The sequence below is a fragment of the Heliangelus exortis genome, chromosome 11, assembly GCF_036169615.1.
Source record: "Heliangelus exortis chromosome 11, bHelExo1.hap1, whole genome shotgun sequence".
In the NCBI taxonomy this organism is placed as follows: Eukaryota; Metazoa; Chordata; class Aves; order Apodiformes; family Trochilidae; genus Heliangelus; species Heliangelus exortis.
Genome location: NC_092432.1, coordinates 7,550,450 through 7,573,805, shown reverse-complemented (window position 1 = coordinate 7,573,805; position 23,356 = coordinate 7,550,450). Strand labels below are relative to the sequence as shown.

At 45.6% G+C, this 23,356-nt stretch overlaps 1 protein-coding gene across 3 annotated transcripts in view; it reads left to right on the top strand.

Annotated features, from left to right (window-relative positions):
- Positions 1–23,356, top strand: part of NTRK3 (neurotrophic receptor tyrosine kinase 3) — a 206,342-nt gene that overhangs the window by 159,848 nt on the left and 23,138 nt on the right. For all 3 annotated transcript variants that reach the window (XM_071754307.1, XM_071754306.1, XM_071754305.1), the window contains 3 exons: positions 5,163–5,293; positions 9,238–9,410; positions 14,886–15,129. In XM_071754307.1, coding sequence (XP_071610408.1) covers positions 5,163–5,293; positions 9,238–9,410; positions 14,886–15,129 — 548 coding nt within the window. The remainder of the gene's footprint in view (positions 1–5,162; positions 5,294–9,237; positions 9,411–14,885; positions 15,130–23,356) is intronic.

The window sequence follows — 23,356 nt, the reverse complement described above, 5'->3', positions numbered from 1 at the left end:
AAAAACATATCTAGAAGAAGTCAGTTTAAAAACAGGGATTGAACAGCAAGAGGGAAAAGAAATAGAGAAGAAGAAGAAAATAAAAAATAAATCACGTGAAGTGATAAAACTGAGGGAGGGAAGGGCTGGTGATGGACACATGCTGGAAAGGACCCACCTCTAGGGAACACAGGGCCACAAGTGGAAGAGAAAAGAAACTGATAGAAAAGTGATATTGACCTTTTCTAGGCTAAAGAGAAAGCTGCTGATAAAGAGGGTGGCAAAAGTAAAAGGAAAAATTTCTATAGATTTGTTGTGTTTTGCCAGACAAGATATTTGTCTACATCTTGTTCATTAATTAAGAGTCTAAGGACAGGAAACCCACTAGAAATGCAGAAACCAGATAGACTGCTGTTCAGGAGTTTGAAAAAAATTTGAAGAAGTTTGAATTTCAGACCTGGTGTAAATGTGCTTCCAGCTTAAGAAGTAGTTTTGCATTTTGCTGTAACTTAAGTGCTGGCACTGCTTGTGGTTTACTTTCTTTGGAGTCTGATTTGTTCATTTACCTCCCTCTGTAGTCATCTGTGTCCAGACACTTCATCATATGCCTCCAGGCTTCAAGAGTATTATCAAACCATGGTTTTAAGGATGCTGGCTGTGATGGGAATCTGAAAGAGAAAATTTATAGTGTCATTGAACCCACCTCTTCCTCACCTGACCCCCAGGACTGATTTGGAAGTGAGGCAATAATTGGAAAATTAGATTCATGAGATGTACCCGTGTAACTTCGTGATTCCTGCTCGTGTGATTGAAATGTGATGGTTATTAGAAGGCTGTTTTTGTTGCAGTCTGTTACGAGCTCTGTATTCGCTACCTGGGATTTGGAGGTTGAACTGGAGTCTTTTTGCCTTGACCCTGTCACAAGCAAGAGAGATTCTGCAATATGGGTGTAAAAGATGGGCAACAAGTAATTCAGTGATTTAAATGAAAAAGTTCTGGCTTTTTCAGGCTCCATCCCAGGAGCCCCTGCAGAAGTGACCCATTAGGACACAGCATACATAGGATACTGGAGGAAAGCAAAATTAGTCTTGTTCCCTCTTCTTGCCCTATATCACACGGGTGTGAGGTTAGCAAAGGAGATTATGCTTGTGTTGAGGAGAGGAGCAGACATGACTAAGGGACGCATGGGAGCAAACACCAGGAGGAAGAAGCTGCTGGGTTTAGACAGCCACTTTTCTGACTGAGTGCACTTTAAGCACGGATCAGGTCAGCCATCCTGCAAAAGGTTCAGAGAAGGTTAGGTAAGATCCCATCACAGATGCAAAGCTGCAACCCTTCTGCCTTGATTCTTCCAGAGAAAAGGAAAGCTTTTTGCTCTGGAGGAAATTTGTAAAGGTGAGTGCAGTGTCCCAGGCTTACCCTCTTGCTAATACTCTTGCTTAGCTACATGTTACCATCACTGAACTGAGGTTATAGGGCATTTCCAACCAGGTCAAGTGTTTTCTGATGTGGTTCATGTGTTACTCACAGCAACAGCAGAAGCAAGAGCTTGAAACACGTTCTCTGTGTGTTAAATCTTGATGGACAAGAAGGAAGGTGGGGTATCTGCCCAACTCTCCTTTTATGTCATACAGCAATGTGGTAATCCTATAACAAGGTTTGCAAGATGTTTCATTTAAAACTGGAATGACTTAAATCTTGTGTGCTCACATCCTTCCTGTAGGTACAGCGTGGCCTTGAATGGCTTCCCATCATACTGTCAAGTCAGGTTATTTTCCTGTCAGGTCTTATTGTGGCTCCTGCATAGCTTCTTCTTTTGAATCATCTTGTTGGCTTGTTTTTGTAAGTTAATGGTACAGGGGGGAGGAAATAAAAAGAGTGGTACTTACGGGAAGGCAGTTTGCATACACCTTGTCAGAGGGGCTGAAGGCAGCACAGCCAAGACAGATTAGCACTCCACTACCTCCTAAAACAAATAAACACCAGCTGTTTATCAGACAGGGCTTGGCTTTCTCCAGGAGGAGGTAAACAGATTTATGGAGATGAACCTCCCAGGTGCCCTTGCAGCACAGCATCTTTCATGGCTACTCGGCCTTCCTGATAAGTTACAGCCAGGGCAGACAAGCCAAAAGATGCAAGGTTAGCACAATAACACAGCCATCCCCACAGTGCCAGAGAGGTTTGTCATTGCTTTATGTTCAAACCCATATTTAATAGTAATGTGGAATTAATCGTAATGCTGATCTCCCTGTGAATGGGAGATTTTGGTGTAAACTTCAGTATTTTAAGCCTAAAGCATGTGAAAAAGCAATTTATTATAACTCACTTAGTATTCCATTTGTGCCTTAAATACCATAAGGCAAAATTTATGGCCATTTGAGGTTGAGAGAAATTGCTATCAGCAAAAGTACTTTTCTGACCCTGCATTAAGATTGTCCAGTTGCTGTCAGACTGCTTAATTTCATGAACTTTTTTTTTTTTAAAGACTGTCTGTGTTTACTTGAAATCCAGCAGTGCTACATGAGCCCACTACTTCAAAAGGATTGCTCCTCCCTCAGTTCAACTTTGTCGGCCACAATATTTCCTTAAATTCTTCACATAATTTTTCCCTTCTCAGGTGACCCAAACAGCTTGCTGTGAAATCTGGTCTTGAAGACAGATGGGGTATTATTTTAATAATGTTGGCATAATTACACAGTCTGAATGCTGGCTCTCAGAAATGTCAGATCATTTATTAAGATGTTGTTGGGAGTAAGAATTGGGAGCTGAAAATTTTGGGCAAAACTCTGGGGAGTTCAGAAAGAGAGGTTTGCTTCAGTTCTCATGATGTTTCTGCTTACTCAACAGAAGTGTAAATAATCTCAAATAGTATTATTAGTTATCCTGAGACAGTTTCCTTTTAGCTTTATCTGACATCAAATCGGGCAATCATATTGCAATTGCTACATTTCTGTTGGGTTTCTGAGTTTTTTAAAATACTCTTGGGCTCCTCTTAATACAAGATCATTTCCTCACAGCTTTCTTAGACTGCTGCTATTCAGGAGGCCAGGAATGTAAATATGTGGTTTGTCAATCCAGCAAATCCTAGGTCCTCTAGTGATGAGTGCTATGGAGATGCTTGCCAAGAGAAAGAGAAAAAAAAACCCTTTTTCTCTACTTTACTAAGTAAATTGGTGCCATTTGAGCTTTTCTTAGATTAGGACTTTCCTCGCCCAAGTGCATCACTTAACATTTCAACACATAATAGTTCAGATTTCTCAAGGTACTCCTTAAACACTCAACTAAACCAGGTGGAGAAGGCAAAGTCCATGTGTGATTTGTTCTCCTTGGCTGTCACTGCAGATTTAAAACCCATGTCATTTTGGATGTGTCTTCCATCCCATGCCTTAATGCCACTAATTTTATTAATATTGGTAACTAACAGTTTTCAGTCTATTGAACAATTAATGAAAAGGTCAACAGGAATTCTCTGTAGAGGTGTTGTTCATTACAAGGCCCATTGCTTATCCTATCTTGCAGCATCCATCTTCCCAAACAAGCAACAGGGCCAGAGACAGCAGCTCCTTAAGGCTGCCTGTGAGCTTCTAATTAAAAAAACTTAATTTTATGAAAGCCACTAGGATGCTAGCCTTTTAATCCATTGGCTTTTTGATGCATTAAGTGGTTTCTGTGTTACAGTGCATATTCTTTCTTGGGTTGATACAAATGCCTACGCTGGTGTCTGGGTGGTAAGAGCTGGTGGCAGATTGTGATTGCTGTTAGTGAAGCTTCCCTGGGGCCAGTTTGAGGCCAGGTGTTTGTCATTTCCACCTGCTGCATCTGCAGTGTCCCAAGGGAAATACAGCTGAACTGAAGGGTGCTTACCTGTACAACTCCTGTGGCACGTGGAAGAGATGGAAAAGATTCAAGAGCAGTCTCTTTTGTGAGCAAACAGATGCAGGGACAAGTTATGAAGGCCCCAGGGGAGGGGTGGGAAGAGAGCACTGTCCCATCCAATGCCTCTGCTTGAGGAGAGCATCAGCTTTTGCTCACCAAGCTCCGGAGAAGCAGGGGGTGCCCTGTGCTACCACAGTGCTCCAGTCTGGGGGGACTGTGCCTCCAGACAATGCTGTGGTAGCTGAGTGTCCGAAGTTCATTCCAGTCATTATAAAAAAAGCCTCTTTGTACTGCCAGAGGAGCTGTACAGGTGCTGTGATAGCTGGAACCTGCTTAGAGCTTTGGCAGCAAATACCTGTGCCCTAATGTCCTCCAAAAGAGACACCCAATGCCTCCCAGCAACCAGTGACATTTAGTCATGTCCCAGCATTTGTGGAGATCCTGGTAATCAACCTCATTTGTAGGTGCCTAGAACCTGGGTAGATCAAGCCCTTAAGAATGATCCTGTTAGCTGGGCAGGCCAATCTTCATAGGCTCTGTACCTTGGTTAAATTAACAGCTATTGCTCTTTTATTCTTGCTGAAGCCTCAGCTGCTATTCTCTGTCAGTCCTCACCATCCTAAATGTCAGTGGAAAGGATCATTGAAACTAATGGCTTGAGTTTGTCTGTTGTGCCAGTGACTTTATCCAGGGATGACCTTGTTGCTGAAGGAACACTTGTGCAGGGGATGGCTGCAGGGTAAGGGTCTTGTTGAGAAGCAGCACTTGGTCCAGCCAGCTCCTGCTTGTGCCCTTAGGTGCATAGGGCTCAGTTTTCTTATTCTCCTTGGGTGTGCTTTGACTTGCCAAGGTTCAGCTTCAAAATCTGTCCGTGTTTGGGTTTAAACTGATCCTGATTAATATGTAAAATTCAACAATCTTGCCTGGCCTGGCACTGGGAGTATGTGACCTTTGCTGTGCCTCACAAGAGATGGGTAATTTCCAGGATCATTCCAAAGAGATTCAGGTCTTTGTAGCAGATTTTACCCTGAAGTTTCCTCTCCCTCAGAACAAGCTTGGCGTGAGCTTACAGTGAAAACACGATGAATATCAAATACTTTCCTTGCAGATGTTTTGCATGAGACCAGCTCCATCCCAGAGATGGCTGCGTTCTGTGGGTAAAAAGATCCCTGTAGATATTTTCGCAAAGCAATTTCAGATCCTTTGCAGCTTGCTAGAAAATTGAATTAGTTGTTTTCCATTTCCTGAATTAACCCTAATTCATTCTTCCCTCAACCCTCTCCCTCTTCCTCCCCTCCCTCCAACAGATGTCCAGCATATTAAGAGGAGAGACATCGTTTTGAAGAGGGAGCTGGGAGAAGGTGCCTTTGGGAAGGTGTTCTTGGCCGAGTGTTACAACCTCAGCCCCACCAATGACAAAATGCTGGTGGCAGTGAAGGTAAATCCCAAGGGTGAATGGCAGAGAGCAGGGCAAAGACTGGCCAGCAAAGCCAGCCTGGGTGAGCCTGCGTGGGAAAGGGAAGCAGGGGAGGGCTGGGGGACAGGGACAGAGATTTTATCAGATACTGAAGAGCATGGTAAATCCACTTAGTCACACAAAGTTTCAGTGTTTTGCTTCAAGGTCATTTGTTCTCACCAATGCCACAGCCTCTTTTCCTGACGATGCATCCAGGAGACAGGGAAGAGAAGCTGGTCTGGAAGCTGTAAGCTCAATCCCCTGCAGCCATGGCAGTGTGGTCCATGAGGGAGTGGAGCCTTTCTCTTCCTGGATTTTCTCTGTGAAACAGACAGAAGCTGAAAAAAAAAAAAGAAAAAAAAAAAAAAAAAAGAAAGAAAAAAAAAAAGTCCTCATAAAAAAATGAGCATTTATTTCAAAGCCAGGTATGAGAAACCAATTTGTTGGGATCAACTTGCTGCAAGATGGGTAAAGAAACCCAGCTCAGCTCCACTCAGCTCCTGCTTAGCCACTGATGGCTGCACTTCCAGTGATTTTCAGCCAACACAAGTTCAGCTTAGCTTGTGCTGGGCTGTTTTTGTCCTTGTGAGGGTTGTCAGGAGCTGTGGCCCATCGACAGAGCTCTGGGCAGAGGAGTCCACTCAGTACCAAAGTGTGTTCCCCTGGCAGCCACACTTAGTCTAAGCCGTGGGAGTTATTTGCTGCCTTCTAACTCCTTGGAAGAAGATCTGCTTTTGAAACAGCACTCCACAGGGAGAATGGTTCCAGCTCTCTAGGATGCTGGAGGCATGCAGTTATTTGAGAGTTGTCCTAATCATTGGCAGTTCAGGCCTGTTTTTTTTTTAGCTCATTTGTCCCCTTATGCTCTTAACTGAACTGCAAGATTGCACCTTTCACCTCTGAGATTGGTTAAAGATGAGGTAGCCCAGCTACCCATATGATTAATTGCCTGATTACATGGCTGGTTCCTGCCTATCAGTGTCAGCTATCCCCTTATCCCATCCTGGCTCTCAAGTCTCTGCTGAGTTTCATTTGCATGTAGGCAGAAACAGCATCCCAACTTGTTTCTGTTAATTGCTATGATGAGCTTACATCTCTAGAGTGCCTTTCATCCTGCAAGATCACACAGCTTTGGAGCAGGGCTTGGGAATCTGGCTTCTAGCCAGCTCTGGGAGAGGCAGGGAAAAATCCCTCTAATTTGGGTCACATTATAACTCTGAGGAGGGGTTAGGAGATGCTGGAAGAAAAAAAAAAAAAAAAAGAAAAAAAAAGCTTTTCTATATTAAGTTGAGATTTGGCTGCATTTCCTGAAGATCTACTGCTCCTGACAGAGGCTGGGAACTGCCTCTCTGGTCCCTGCAGCTCAGGGAAGCAGCAGGACACACTGCTCAGGGCAGCTGAGTCCACAGTCCTGCCTCTGCTCAGCTCCCTCCCAGGGCCAAGGAAAGTGGCTGTGTTACTCCCTCACTTAAATGGACTCAGATTTTCAGCCCATCTAAAGGTTGCAGCCCTGCAGATAAGCTGAGTTTTGATGTGATGGCATGGACAAGCTTCCTGTTTTATTCAGCTTGCTTCTAAAAACATCCTCAGAAATGCACAAAAAACATATTCAGCAGGAGAGTGTTGAGGTTAAAAAGTCAAATGCTAGAAATGCTGGAGGGGCTGCTATCCAGGGCACAGCCTCCAAGTACATATTTTTTATTCCTCTATGGACTGCTCCACTGTGATGTTCACTCCTGTGGCTGAGAGCTCCTCAGATGTGAGTGCTCTCATTTTCACAGCCTCCCAGTGAGCTGCTGGGTTGGATCACATCCCCATATTGCAGAGGGCAAGTGGAGAAGCAAGGAAACCAAGCTGAAAAGGATGCACTTAGGTGGAAGATGGAGTTATTGCCCTGCCTTTGCAGCCCTAGAGGCAGCAGGTACCAGACCCAGGCTGAGTCCTGCTGATGCAGCCAACACGTGGTGCTTGTGCAGACCTGGCCCTGATGCTGCAGGAGTGGAGATTTCCCAGGTAATGTTGGGACAAGTGACACTTCTTGCCAGCACCTGCAGAGTGCAGGTGTTGAGTGACTTGCCAGGTATCACTTAAGAATCGTGTGATGGAGGAACACAGTCCACCCCAGACCTTCCTAGGAGAGGCATTCCAGTGGTTTTGGTGAGACACCCCTTTTCTTCCTTGGTTCCTCATCTTCTTTCTCTGCTCCACTACTTCTAGCTCCTGTTTTCCCCATTTCTAAATACCTGGCTATGCAATCTTAGTAATTATTTTACCTAATTTTAATTTCCTTTAATAATTGTGAAGGAAAGGAAACTGAAACTCACTGATGCTTCAAAAATTAGAGGCAACTACAGGAAGAGAGGGAGAAAAGAGTGGTGGGGTGGTACGTGTTTTCCAGGGCAAAACCAGGGTAGCATCAACATTATGAAGATATTAAATTACTAAAATTAATTGAGTGACTGAGATAAGGATGGATGCTTTGCCATCTGCACAGTGTAACTAGCATCCATCTAAATATCTCTAGTCAAGCTATCCCAGAAGACAGAACTAAAATAAATTTATGCTATGTGACTAGGAGTTTGGGGGCAGAAGAAGGAGATGAGGCAGTGTCCCAAGGATTGGGTGAAATCAAGCAGCTACTCTGGAGGGCTCAGTGCTTGGCTGTATCCAGCAAGGCCACAGACCAGCCTGAGGTGCATTAGCAGTCTGCTCTGTGCACAGCTTTCTCATCCTTGGAACATCCCTTTTTTGCACATAAATTGGAGACTACACCCTTTGATGCCACAAGGGGAGGTTCAGGGCATAGGGATAAGGGGGCAGCAGGAGCTACCCAGTGTCCCCACCACTGAGGGGGCCTGGTATGCATTAGACTGAATCTGGAGGTAACTGGAACAAGTCATCTTGAATCCTTTTCCACTCCTGTTTGACTGCATCTTTAAAGCAGGTACTGAAAAAAACTGTTACTGAACAGCCCTGGCATGGATGGAGGGAATATAACCAAGACCCTGCAACTCAAAACCAGAATTTCCTCTTCATTTTCTTAAATGTTTGCAAAGACCATGGCTGATCCTCATGCCCATCCTATCTTGGTTAATATTCTGGACTTGAACTTCTTGACAAAGTGCTCTCCCTTCAGACTGTGGCATGCCCACACACTGCTCTCACACCAGCTCTCTGGTGCAACTGCACAATGATGCACAGACAAGCCAGATTCCAGCCCTGGGGAATCCTGCCCAGTCACCAGCTGAACCCACAGCAACATCTCTGAACAACCCTGCAACGTTGAGCTGGTCCACACAGCCAGGAACCTGCAAGTTACCCTGCAATGGCAATGTGGAAGAGGAGATACTCTCAATAAGGATACTGATTTTGGCATCAGTCTGCCAAGGGAGCTGTTATAAACAGCAGGGAATAAGAACATGATTTTAAAAATTATGAGAAAAGACTTGACAGTGTCCTTCTTCAGAGGCAGTTTGAAAAATCCGCACAATAACTGCACAGCCAGGTAGATCCATCTTCTGAATAAAGGCAGTGCAGTCAGCTATTTCAAAATAAAAGGCATATAGCAAGGACTGGCTGGCTCAGGAATTTAATGGGATATGAAGCCATTCACCCCTAGGTCACCAGTACAAATCCTGCCCAAGCTGGGAATAATTGGAAGCTATTGCCCTCTGAAACATGTTTGCTGCTGCCTGGGAAATGAGATGGGAGATCCACTGGGCTGGTACCTACATGAAGGAAAAGTTGAGGTGGTGCCACCAGTACCTATTTCCAGTCCTCCCAGTGCAACTGTTGTGGTGGCAGGGGTTCCTCTCCCTTCCCTCCCTCCCTCCCTTGTCAGCTCCTCTGCAGTGCTGCAACCCATTTGTTCTGGCTTTGCTCCCACCTGAGCCCACCCTGCATAAGTTTCTGCCTTCTTCTTTCAGGCACTGAAGGATCCCACCTTGGCAGCCCGCAAGGATTTCCAGCGGGAGGCAGAGCTGCTCACCAACCTGCAGCATGAGCATATTGTCAAGTTCTATGGTGTCTGTGGGGATGGGGACCCACTCATCATGGTCTTTGAGTACATGAAGCATGGGGACCTGAACAAGTTCCTGAGGTAAATGAGAAGAAGGGCATGGGAGATGCTGCACAGCTGTTCCACGGGCTCGGTGTGGTTTGGTGTGGCCCCACGGTGCACCAGTGACACCACTGCCCTGCAGATGCTGTGGGATGCAGTTGGGTCATGAGAAATGATTGTTCCAAGGACAGCTTGTAGGAGATCACAGAATTAGCCAGGCTGGAAAGGACCTCTGAGGTCATCAAGTCCAACCCCTAGTCCACTACCACTGTGGTTCCCAGACCATGGCACTGAGTGCCACATCAGTCTCTTAAAAACCTCCAGGGATGGAGAATCCACCACCTCCCTGGGCAGCCCATTCCAATGCCTGATCACCCTCTCTGTAAAGAATTTTTTCCTAATATCTAACCTAAACCTCCCCCGGCAGAGCTGAAGACCATGCCAGACTTGTCAGAGATGTCAGAGATGATGGCCCTCATCAGATTTGATGCTTTATTAACCCTACCCCAACACTTTCTCATAAGTAGTCCCTGGGGTGGTCCCTGTGAGCTGTGGAAAACAGCCTCTTCTCCCACACCAGCAAACTTGAAGCTGCAGGAATCATGGCTGCATCCCTCTCTGCCCTACAGGGACAGAAGGATGTGATGCCATGGCTGTCAGTGGCTCTGAGTCCCATTCACCCCCAAAGCCATGTCCTGCTGAAGGCAAAGACCTTCACTCCCCACCTGTGTCACCCTACTCCTGGTTCAACTGCACCAAAAGCAAACTACTCCTTTGAGACACTTGCTGGAGTCCTTGCTCTGATTGGTATCCTGGATATTTACTGACCTCTAGTTCTCCTTCCTATAAACAGAAAAGACCTGAAAAATGTTGGAGAGGCTTCAGGAAGTGCCAGTGGATTCCATCCCTGGTCCTTGTTCCTTAAGCTTCATCAGACAGAGGTGCTGCCTGAGGTACAAAATCTCTTGCCCTGTGACACCACACTACTCAAGAAGTCAGGAGAGGCCTCAGGAAGGGCCATAATTGTCTTCCCTGCCTCTAGAGAGATGCAGGTTGCTGGAGCCCTCCCCCTGTCATCCATCCCTTTCATCAGCTTGAGGCAGAGCTTTGTGTGCCCTGAATCTGCCAGTGGTGAGGGGCAGGGAGGAACTGTGGGAGGATGTTTGTGGTGCTGTTCTCCCCTGATAGAGAAATTATGCTCTGAAACCTGCGTGCAAGTGGAGTGGTACTTACCTCTTGAAATTATTAGGAGTTTTATTTAGAAAATTGGACCCTTGGTATTTTCCTGCTTTGGCTGCCAAGTGATTGCAGCAGGAACAAGAAGCTTGAGCACAGCAGGTCTAGATCTGGGTTTGGGATACACTTGGTTGTTGCGGCGAGCCTTCTTTCTTTCGGGGACTCAGTTCTTCTCCGGGAGCTCTTTCCTGCTGTTCCTCTCCTCAGGCGTCTTCATCTGCTTCTGACTGACTCTGCTTCTGGGAGCATGCCTTTTACCTAGCCCTTCAGCCCCGCCCACTTCCGGCTGGGGCAGGCCCTAATTAGTGGGCACACCTGGGCTTAAGCTCCCAGTTCATTATCAGTGACACCTGAGGACTTATGGTCTTCTCTACACTTGGTGATTATTTTTCCACCATCATAGGCAGTGTCTGACTGGGAAACACAGGTTTTCATCCTAAGTAATCACCTACACCAGGAGAGCTATGAGGAATGACTCAGAAGGTTCCTTACAACTGCCAAACAATGCCAACCTGTCTGTTAGTTCCCCTGCACGCTTGCAGGGCAATGCCTGAGCTGGAAACATCCCTGCATTTGTTTCCCTCCTCATTTTGGCATAGTTGTAGATAGTTTGAGTATGTTTTAATAGGTCAGGCTCTGGAACTAAATGATCTTTAAGATCTCTTCCAACCCAAACCATCCTACAAGTAGTACTACTACAAGTGGTGGTACTACTACTAGTACAAGAACTACTCTAGCTTTATAAAGCTCCTCAGACCCAGGGAGCAGCCTTGGTTACCCTGGGACCCTCTCCTGCCTTGCAGGGGCTCAGCCATTTCCCAGCAGCAGTGGGTCCTCTGCCTACAGGCATGGAACCCTGCCTTGGGCTGACATGGTGTTTTAGGAGAGATGCAGTGCTAATGACAGTGCCTGAGCCTCGTGATGGGAGGAAGGCAATCTAAAATAGAGCATTAGAGACCATGTTCTTGAAGTGCTGCACAAGAAAGAGCAGAAAATTGACCCATCTTTTTTTTTCTGGCAGAACAAGTAAACTTCTTCTCCTGAGAGGAGACAGGCGTTACAGCTGAGCCATCACCTCCCTCTCTGCTCTAATTGACCTCTCAAACAGTATAGTCCAAAACAGGTTCTCTCACTGTCTCAGAGGGATATTTCATGCCAGTGCCTCATGGAATTGCTAACCACATGTGCTCCTCAGGCTGATGCCATGCTGAAGCTCTGCACCCCTTGCATTCCCACATCCCATGTCAGAGAAACATTCCTGTTCTGGGAGGCCAGGGGCCTGTCCTGGTGTAACTGGAAAAACAAGATTGTTGCTGTATTATCTTGGACCTTCATGAAGGAAAAGAACCTTTTCAGATGTGTGGTCCCTGGGACTGCAGCCTCACATCTTCCAGTTGCATTTAGCTGCCAGCTTTTCCTTCTCATGGAACAAATAGCTATGAGCTCCCTTCTCTCTGCTTTGGTGTCTGATAGGCAGTGAAATCCCTTTGTGTTCCAAAGGAAGCTGGCTTTGGGGTCAAAGGAGCTTATACCCAGCAAATGGGATTTCCAGATGCCTAAGGTGGCATATGGAATAACAGTCTTGGGCTCTGTTTGTCAGAAGAGCAATCTGTTGGTTGGAAACTTAGTGGGATGGGCTGGTGGCTCCCAGGCACCAGAGATCATGGATGCTGGGAGGTTGTAACACAGACTGAGATGGATTTTCCCAGTTTAAAAGCAGGAACTGGAAAAGCAGGAGAATGGAAGAGGCTTGTTTTAGACCAGGTTTCCTAGAGAAAAGCACAATAAATAAATTTCCCTAACTGTTGTTAGGCCTTTGTGTGCTTTCTAGAGAAAAAGAGAGAGTTTTACTGGTCTGTAGAATTAACTGGTGTGGCAGGGGGAAGGAACAACACCTACAGCATGGAGCAGGGGTGGCATGTGTTGGGATGGACTAGGACCCCTGCATGTGGAGCAATAACTGAGCCTGCTCTCTGCACCAGGGGAGGCTGCGGCCCTGGGGTCCTGGCTAATAGAAAAGGGACAGTGAAAAGCTCAAAATCCTCCACCACTCCTAATAGAAAATAAAAATAGAAGATAAAAAATTCCAAGAGTTCTTTAAAGAGGGACCCACAAAATCCTATGGCCTGACTGTAAAGCTGAATTAAACCTGTTTCTTCAAAAAGAGATGAGCAGACCCCTCTTGTATTCCCTGCCTGACCTCTTGACACAACTAGGAGTGTTAATATCCCTCCTGTTAATCTCATAAATGTGTTGATACTTCTTTCCTCTGGCTTGTGGGATGGAGAAAGGGAGGGAGGTGTATGTATTATATAGTCATACTGAGATGTGGCCTGTAAAGCAGGGTGCACAAAAGTGTTGACTGACCATTTCCTATATGCCACCTGTTCTCATCAGACACAGCCATTTCTTTGGGGGTAATTATTATATTTGAAAAATGTGGCAGTGGCGAGATAGTAATATTTCCTTCACTTTTTATCTAGGAATATTTACCTTTGATGACAACAGGTATCAGCTGCAGCTAAATATGGTGTAACTGCAAGGTATGACTGGTACAAACTGTCCAGCACAGTTTTGAAAGCTCTTGTTTGTCCTCCTTTGCTGTTTTTAGTAACCTGCTCAGTCTTGGCTCAGCTTTACCTTCTGTCGACATCTGTTGTCACCACCAGGTAATTTCCTGGGGTAAACCTGTCTGTGGGTTGTTGAAATAAGACATTAAGCAGTCATTTCTGCAGCTACATCCTTCTGCAGCCCCCTCCTTACCCTCAGCTTTTCTTCCAGTGGGCTGTGCCCAACCATGCCCACAAGCCTCCAAGATGCCTTCAGCAGCCCCAGACCTGCTGCCTGCTCCCAGCCAGCTCATCCCACATGCACCACAGCATCACCCACTCCTGCCTCCCAGAAGCCACTCCTGGCTTGTCAGTGCTGATTTCTAGAGTTCCTCTCCTTTTCCCTCTGTCTTTTCAACCAGGAAGGAATCTCCATAGCCATGTTCCCAGTGGCAGGGGAGCAGAAGGTAGCTGAAGACAAGGGCATTTGAAAAACTATCGTTTGATCCCCAAATATCTGGATGCAAATCCTTTGGTACATCATGAAACCCAACAGAGCAATTGGGGAACAGAGACAAAGGAGAGAAGCAGTTTGGATCTTGTTGTGAGTTGTTCAGTCTCATGTCAAGAAGGAGGGAAAACTATACTTGCAATTTCAATTTGACAGCTCTCCATGGGGTTACTGCTGATGACAGGGGTGAAATGCCAAAAATCATTTCAAAAAGAACACTATGAAGGCCTGGGAGAAAACACTGCATTGTTATCTTAGTCAGAAGGAAGAAGGTCACAGCGAAATCTCTTGTTTTCCCTAAATATGAGGGCTTTTATTATTCCACCTTCGTACAGGCTCCCACAGGGTGAGCTCTTCCAGAGGAAGAGACATCATAGAGGTAGCATGGCAAAGACAAGCTTTTGGTACACAGCAAGGGAGGGACTAAAAGAAGACAGGACAGGAATGAGAATGACCTTAATTTCTGCATTTACAGGGCACTTGTTTCAGCAATAGATTTCCTTTTGTTGCCCAGGATGTTCTCTGCATCTGCTGACATCCATGTCTAATCTTTGCACCTCTGCTCATACCTTCACACTTCACAGAGTCACCACTGGGATAGCTTAAGGTATAATAGATACTATCCAGGGATGAAGTTGCTGGTGTTCCTCTGAAACCTTTTTTGTGATCTCTGGCTGTATTGGTATGGAACAGGAGGAAGCTGTTTGGTGATTATGATGTTTGGAAGGAATAGAGGAGGCTGTTTGGGTCAATAAAGAGACTAGGTAGCAAGTATATGATGGCTGTGAAAGAAGAGGGGGTAATATCTCTACACCTCAGAAGGCTCCCAAGGTGTAAGAATTAATTGGAATGAACATGTAAATATCTGGAGGCTCATTATTTTTTCACAGGTCTTGCCAGAGAAGAATATCCATGTTGCATCATGCCAGTGGTCCTTCTGTCCTGACATTCCATCTCCATCTGTGTCTGTAAGAGGTTGCTTGCAGACAAGTAAAGGTCACAGAAGGCTGTATGGCACACACCAAATAAATATTTCCCCAACCTCTTATTCTCTTAAAGCTTTTTTTTTTTTTTTCCACTGGAACTGTGTGTACATCCTCATAGTGCAGAACTGAGGTCCAGTCCCCACTCCAGCAGGAGCAGCGCCCGTGTGGGATTCCTGTCTCCTGGTCACTTTTGAGACCCAACTCTGTGCTTTTCGCTTCTTCCTCCCTATAGGGCACATGGCCCAGATGCTATGATCCTCGTGGATGGGCAGCCTCGACAAGCCAAAGGGGAGCTAGGGCTATCCCAGATGCTTCACATCGCCAGCCAGATCGCCTCTGGAATGGTGTACCTTGCCTCCCAGCATTTTGTCCATAGAGACCTGGCCACCAGGAACTGCTTGGTTGGAGCCAACCTGCTGGTGAAGATTGGAGACTTTGGGATGTCAAGAGATGTCTACAGCACTGATTACTACAGGGTAAGGCAGCTCCAGCTGCAGATGCTCACAGCAAAGGGAGACTAGGAAGTGTTACATTAATTCTGATTTTGGAGCTCTTGGGCTCACTTGCTTGGTTGTTCCCTTACTGAAAAAAGGTGCCCATCAGACATCCCTGAGCCACTGTCCTCATTCCTTTTCAGCCCTAGGTATGCTTCTAGTTCAGACATCCATGCAGATGCCTAAATGCAGAGTTCTCTGTGATACCCCAGTACACAGTCACATGCTTTGGGGTGGCTCTGAAGTCATCCCATTCTGCCTTCCTTCCTATTTTTTCTCCCTTTTTGTTGAAGACCTTGTTAAATTAAAGGTAATCCAAAGAGATGACAAAAACTACAGGCTATGACCTCTGCTATTAGATTAAAGAAACTTAATACAGGGACCTAGAGAAAAGGCAATGGAAAGACTGACTGATAAGTGCATAAAATATGGAAGAGAAAATAATAGGCAATTTAAGTTTGACCTCAAAACATTTCTTTTTCCAGCAGGGTCATTATTTAGACAATGGAATAAATTGCCAGAGGTAGGTTGCTGAGGGCCTGTTATTAAAGAAGTTCAGGAAGCAACTAGATAAAAACGCCTGGGTTTAGTGCTGAGGCTAATCCTGCACTCATCTCTGGGGACAGGCTCAGTGAGTCAGGAGTGCCTCTCCAGTCTTTGCTTCTGTGATTTGTGCTCACACTGTCCCCATGTCTCCCACACTCCCTCTGTACCTGCCTGCACTGCCCTGTCTGCCTGGGCTGACAGCTTCCCTGCAGGGGACAGTGTGTTTCTCACCCTTCCTCAGCTGCAGGAGAAGCTGTGATGTGTAGCGTTTGAAGGACACTGGATTTTGCCTTTGTGGCTGGGCTGCCCACCAGCAGGGATGGGCTTTTTAGGCTGTGGAGCAGTGGTTTCTAGCCTGAGGCTTGGAGTGATGCTGCTTTATTTCTGGCTACAACATGGATGTTTGGCTTTGAGGATGCTTTCTATCAGCAGTCTGAGAAAGGGTTAATGTATGGTCTTGACCTGATTGAGAAGGTTTTGTTTATGTGCCAAGTGGAGTTAGTGTGTCGGGGAGGAGGAAAAAAGTGATTGAATTCCTGCTGAGAGCCTCTCCCAGCCCAGGACATTGGCTTATCACTATGTTTAATTAATAGTGAAGGAACCAATCTTCACAGTGCAGCACGAAAGCCTGTGTTGGGAAAACAGGGGCAGTGATGAGGGCTGAGATGTGCCTATGGTCCCAGCACTGCAGAAGTTTCAGTTTCAGTAAGTAGTGAGCAGGGAAGAGAAGAGCGCAAGAGAGGATGAGAAGCATCCTGTGTGATAACCCACATTCTTGCCTTTCCTTCAGCTGTGTTAGATCCACCTCAAACCTGGTTGAGTGGGAGGTGTCCCTGCCCATGCAGGGGGGGTGGAACTGGATGATCTTGAAGGTCCCTTCCAACCCAAACCATTCTATGATTCTGTGAAAAACAGTCAGTGCCACATCGCTGGAGACAATCCCAGCTGAGCTTCTGTTCCTGAGAGCTCTCTGCAAAGGGAGAATTTGTTGCTATTGCCACGCACAAGCTGGGAGGGCTCCCAAAAAACAATTCAGAGAAGATCTCCATGGGCCAGTTCACAGTTGTGGGATTTTTTGTCTTCTCTGTGGTGGTGTCCTGTAGACCTCATCCTGTCTGTACAAAATGCTTTGCTGAGGGTTGCTCCATGCTATCTCATGCAGTGTCATAAGGCACTGGGGACTTTTCTCTGCTAACACAAAGTGTCATACATGACCAAAGCAATAACTAATTATCACTTGTCTACTAGAGCAAGAGTTGAGCTTCAGGCCAGCACAGCCTTTTGTTCTTACTTGGTTTTCCTTTCATTGTTTCAATGACTTTTGCTTCTTCTAAAACTCTTGATCAGTAAGTCCATGCTCTGCATGCACAGAGACCTGTTCTCTGTTACTACCCAAAGAGGAGACCTAGCAAGATAAGGTTCTGATTGCCCATATTTACATTGGTGGTGTGAGAGGCAGTGCATTTATGTGACTTCCCCAAGGCAAAAGCAGGATACATTGGCTTAGCTGGGAAGCCCATACAGGCCATATATTTTTTCAGGCCATATATTCACCTCCAGCAAAGAGTGGAAATCCAGGAGCCCAATGTCCTTCATCCCTCCTTCAGCTACAGCCACACTTTCCCCAGCATATGAGAAGAAACCTGATAAGGGGTGGTTCTTCAAGGCTCCTGAGACAATCCTTTTGAGTGCACACACCTATCATAAAATCCACCCCAAGTGAGGGTTTTTTACTGGATACAGAGAGCAAATGGGCTCAAGTGTGAGAACCAAACTGCTCCTGGGTCTCACCTATGGAAGGTGGAGATGTGCCTGAAGAGCTGAATGTTGAAACCCTTTTGTGCTGTCCCTTGTCACGTCTACAATGTGCCTGGTGAAATGCCCAGGTCTCATTCTCAGTGTCTGTGCACAGCAGCTCTCCCTCAGCGACATCCCTATTGACATTCCTGGTAGTAAGACCTGGCAGAGTTCTGCTTCAGGTGGTTTCTAGGAAATAGTGCTTGGTGTGTCCAAGCTGCAGCCCAGGGAGAACACTGTAATTTGTCATTTTCTGGAAGCCTGTTGAAGGTTTCCACCTCAAAGCTGACACCAAATGACAGGTCTGGAGCTCTCTGCAAGCTGACTCACTTCAGTCTGCTGGGTCCCCATGTTTGCTCAGCCCCCATGAGCACAGATAATTGGGCACATGGAGTTGTGAGCGTGTTCCAGGCTGAGGATTAGCTCCTAGCTATTTCCTTTCTTTCCCATTTTTAATCTTTTAAAACAAAGAAAGAACACCATCTGGCTCCTGCATTTGTGGGATGCAAAAGTGCTTTAACAAAGGTGAACTGCTTAATTTCCTGTTACACATTTGGATACAGAAAACAAACATTTGGGTAAGAAAAGCATCAGAGAGGTTTGTTTCCCCTCTCCAAGAGGCTCTCCATGTTCTGCCTGAAGACAGATTTTCCTTGTGCATCACACAAGGGTCCTGTCAGCTGTTGCCCTTAACCCTTCTGTCAACAAGACAGGACAGGGAGAGGATGGTTATAGAGCTGTGGGTCTTCTATGTGAAGAGTAAAGGCGGGGATGCTGAAGATGTGATGTGTAATGTGCTCTGTAGTCTTTGGTGTGGGTCTCTGTGGGAAGGCAGGGTGGGATATATCCATACTGGAGAGAAAAGATTTGGGCTGATTTTGTTTTCCTTGCTGTTTGCTTAAAAAAAAAAAAAAAAAAGAAAAGAAAAAAAACCCCCAAACCTGTGAGTAGGTGATTTTATTTTTTTTTTAGGTATGACTCAGGATTGTGACAGCAGGTGGTGGGATGCTGCATGTCAGGGATGTTGTGCCTCAGCCAAGCTGAGTGTGCCGTGGAGACTGCACCAAGTCAGGCACATGGTGCCTGCCCAGTGCTTCCCAGGGAGGTGGAAGGGCTGTCACTGTGGTGGAAGCTGTCACTGTGGAAGCTGTCACTGTGACTGGGGTGTTTGTCCAGAGCTGTTGGTGTCACTGGGATTGGCCCTAAGATCCCTGACTCTCAGCCAGCAAAGTGGGGGAGCTGCTCCTGAAGCCCCTCTGTGGCACTGAACTATCCTGTGCTCCACTAAAATCCAGATAATTTTCCTTTCTTTCTCCAAAACACTTAAATCAACTGCAAAACAGAATCATGGGCATCTTCCTCAGGAAAGGGCAGGATTTCTTCATCTTTGGAAGAAAAAAAGTCTTAAAGTTAGCAGTCCTTAATAATTTCCAAGGTAATGTCTTGACACTGGGTGGGAACCCAGCAATGAAGACACATGTTGAGCAGAGGATAGATTTATGTAGGCATTAAACCTCATGTCTTAACATCCCTCTGACCAGGGCTTCTATATCCTGCCCTGCCAGAATCCTGCCCCCAGTCCTGGGCTGTGCTTGAAACATCTAGGTGACTGAGCTCCATCCTTTCCCAGAGGGCTGTCCTGAGTCACATTTCATCACAGAGGACACCTGGTTGTCAAAAAAGGGCACATGCAGGATTTGCAAAGGGCTCTGAAAATATATTTCTATTTCTAGCAACACAGAACTAAACATAATAACAAAAAACGGTCCCTGCTTCTGTGAGCTACTCTGGAGCATTGTTTGGATTTGGGAGAGAGAAGGTTTGCAGGAAGAAGTAATATCTTTTATTAGAACATACAATATTGTTGGAAAGGATAACAGAATGGAAAACAGAGAGGAAAACAGAATGAATTTTAGGCACATAGGCCCTCTCTGATCTTTTTTTTTCTCCCTTCAGTAGTATCAGTTAGTTTAATAAAAGATTAATTTCTCTTCCCATCAGCCTTCTCTCTCACATCCTTAGACCACCAGAGCCAAGAGAACATTTCTGCTATGATTTTTATGACTTTGGCTTTAGGTCAGTGCTCTTTAAAAAGTCTAGGATCCCTCTGGCAGATTCCTCCTCCTCTAAAGTATGAAGGTTTACTGTGTAAACATTTTCTTTCTTCTCTTTCTTTAATATGACTTGCAAAAAACCCCACATTCCTTATAATTTTCAGTACCTGTTTTCAGGTTACTTTCTGATGACCATCTAGAAAGTCTCTTACTTTAGTTCTTCTCCAGAGTTCAAAATTGTTTTTTTTCTCCCAAGTACAACAAGTTATTTTTCCAGTGAAGTTTCTACACAAGAAATAGATCACTGAGGTTCAGCAGCTGCCTGGGTCATGGTCCTGTGGAGGCTCATTAAGCATGGTAGTTAAGATGAATAGACAAACCTTATATTGGAAGTAGATTTAGTCTGAGCCACTCTCTCCTAGATAGAAGGTCCCTAAATGATCACACCATAATTGAATGGTGCTCTGTTCTCACCAGCTTTCACCTCACTGCAGAGGTTTAGCTGTACTCTCCCACCAGCAGTTTTTGTGCTTCTTAATGCCCGGGTGTATCTTTCAGCTGTGCAGCACCCCCTTTGGTGTCCCCTGATGCTCTCTTTGTTGCTTTGCTGTCCAGCTCATGTGGTGTCTTTATATCATGGAAGATTGATCCTAGCAGAGGGAAATTGCTGCCCAGGAAGTAGCTCTGCAATGAGCGTGCTTGGGCACTGCACCATCTGCCCAACAAGCAGAGGGAAGGAAAACTCACTTTGATTTTTTTTCCGGGCTATGGTACAGACTCACTCTGGGGGCAAAAAAGCTGCCATTCTCAGGTTGCACAGTAGGTCTGGTGTATGCTGGCAGGAGTAGTCAGCTCCAGACAGAGAGCAAGCCAGGCTCTGTGTACCCTCACCATGGGCTCAGGCTCCATTTCAGTGTTGGTGGGTGAAAGACACAAACTCAGTCCCTGGCCAGGCTGCCTGCTGTGGGATGTGTTGGGTAGATGGTACAACATGTGTGCTGTGTTCGGCTTCCAACATCAGCACCATTTCCAGCATCTAAGTTCTATGCAGATGCTGAGCAAGTTGAGCATTGCCCTTTGTCCCTTCTACCTCTTCTCTGAGATGAGCACCACAAGGTGCTGCTCTCTCTACATCCCTTCTGCTTGGGTGTTGGGCAGGCTTCATATCTGAAAATGTATGTTCCACCAAGGAAATGACTTAGAAATAAAAAGTATTGTAATTTTCTCCTGTATTAAGTGGGATGCTGCAGAACATAGCTTGTTTTTTCATGCTTACATTAGTAAGGGCAAAATAGTCTCATGGTGACCTGGAGATGTAACTTGGAGACCCCTAGTACTGACACAGGTGGGCCAGCCAGGCAGAGCCATGGTCTTTCTATATGCAGAAGCCATGTCTGATGGTGAAAGAATTACATCCCCTTCTCAGCATCTGTTTACCCTATGTGACCCATCACTCCAACCCCTAATTTGTTATTTCTTTATTTTCCTTGTTCCCCCTAGATGAAACCTTCATGTCCCATGAAGTGTGGACAGCTCATGCCGTGGTGCCTCACAACTGCTCTGACTGGTGGTTTGGAGGCAAAAGAAACAATTTCCCCCTAACTTGTGTAGGTCTGGAAAGAGGGGAGGGAACTGCTCAATGTGGGTACATGGATTAAGTGTCTCTGCCTGTCCTGGTGTGTTCTGTGTGCAGGAAAAGTCAGTGTGATATGAACGTGCTGGTCTTTGATATCTCTGTGGCTCCTATAAAAACCTTTGCAAATTGAATTGGTGGCATAGCTTCTTATCTCCTGAAAGGAAGATGTAAGAGCATCATCTTGTGTTTTAACCAGTCATTTTTCCTCAACATTTCCCCATTTCTACACAGAGAGAAAAACAAATATTGAGGTTTTTTTTTTTTCTCCCCTTCTTCCTGTTGAAACATTAAGAGCCCTTCACATAAAGAAGCTCAAGTGCTGAGGAATTAATTGAGGAAATTAGGTTGTGTTGTATTTCTGGCATTTTCTCAGAAATGGTAATTGCCCTAATTCTCCACCCTGCCAAGACCTCCACCCACACCCTGTTCCTCCCTCCCCTTTTCCTCACTGTCTACCTGTCTTTATCCTGCTTGAGTTGCTGTTTTCATGCTGTTGCCATTTATTTCATTTCAATAATGAGATGGATATGGCAGGTGGAGAACTCTTCCAATCTGGTGACATCTTCTTTAAGCACAGGCACAACAAAAGAGCAGTTTATTTTTGGGGAAATAAAAACTCCCTGCTATGGTACTTGACCTCCATGTTCACCTCTTCTCCTGCTTGGGATGCTTTGTTGCTGCATTGCAAGTCATTTGGTACAGATTGTTTTGTTTATTACAGTCTCAATATTCACCCAGTTCCTATGTAACCCCAATCCCAGACATGTCATCTGAGGCTTTTGCTTTCTCCCAACCATTGGACTGACCTTCAGAGAGCTGGGAGTTCAAAACCTTTCAGTTTGGCTTCAGTTTAGTTTTTTACTCCTGACCTTCCATTTGCAGAGATCACAGATGTAGTCAAATAGGAAGGAATTATTTATTGTCCAATATTTCCTGACCTAAAAGACCTGCAGATGTTTGTGGAAGGTTCAGATCCAATGGAGATGTTACAATGGGTAGTAAAGTGTTGGGACTTCTTGTCTCAGGAGATGGTAGGTGCCAAAAGCTGAGATGGGTTGAACAAGTAATTGTAGGAGCAAAATAATGTCTCAGAGCCTATCAATCACAAAATAGCTCCCTTGTTTCAGGGAATCCCTGTGCCACTGTTTATTGAGCAACAGAAGATACTCTGGGACAGATGCTGTAGGCTCTTCTATTTTCATATTCTCCCCTTTGCATCTCTGGCCGTGGTCAATGTTCCAGCTGACTGGGCTTTGACCTCTCTAAAAAGCTGTCCAGGCTAATCTCTGCTTTACTGGGAGCTGGGGAGAGTACTGGGAGTGATCTGTCAAATGTTGGACCCAGCTGAGGGGTAGAGACACCATTCCCAGGAATTCAGAGATTCAGTTCAGTTCAGAAAGCTGGGATTGTTCCTCAACAGAGCAAAACTACCCATGCCCAGACAACTCTGCTGTGAAAACTGGAGGCAGAAATTCTCCTGCAGGGATTCCAGAGCCCTTTCCTTCAAACCTATTCTCTTCCCATAAAACTTAACTAGGGAGAGCAGGACTCTTCCATTTTCAGTGTTCCCTGGGTACAGCCAACAGATCCAGAAAGGGTGAGCCTCACCCATCCTTCAATAGTTTTTTTTTTCAACCCTTTAGTGACCCGATTTAAACTGTAGCTAGAGCAGTAGAAGGTGGAGACCCATTTGCCAGCAAGCTTCATTATTGTAGCCCCAGGTGGACCAGAGAGAGAGTGTGTGGTCCTGAGCATATGGAAATGAACTGTTCATCCTTTAGAAGGAGCTCTTCCACTTACAATCGAAGGAGACTTGGATGTGTAAAACCCTCTCCCACCTTCTCTATATAGTTAGATCCATTTCCTCACTGCATCCCAGCTGGCCCATGGACCATGATCTCAGCTTTCCTTTACCATGGGGACAGCAATGAGTTCACAGATTGGTCAGGAAAGGTGGGGAGCATCCCAAGCCCTCAATATGATCAAGAAAAGAACTGGAGGGAGAGACAGTATAAGCCAGTTCAGTAGGAGCATTGAGGAATTACATCTTACTTCAAAATGAACTGAATACCTCCCTAGAAAAATTGAGATGCAAATGTTTTCATTGTCCTCCATGGCTGAGATGTTTGTGTGGGAAGAAACCATTGCCTTTCTTTTTGCTTTCTGATTTCTGCAT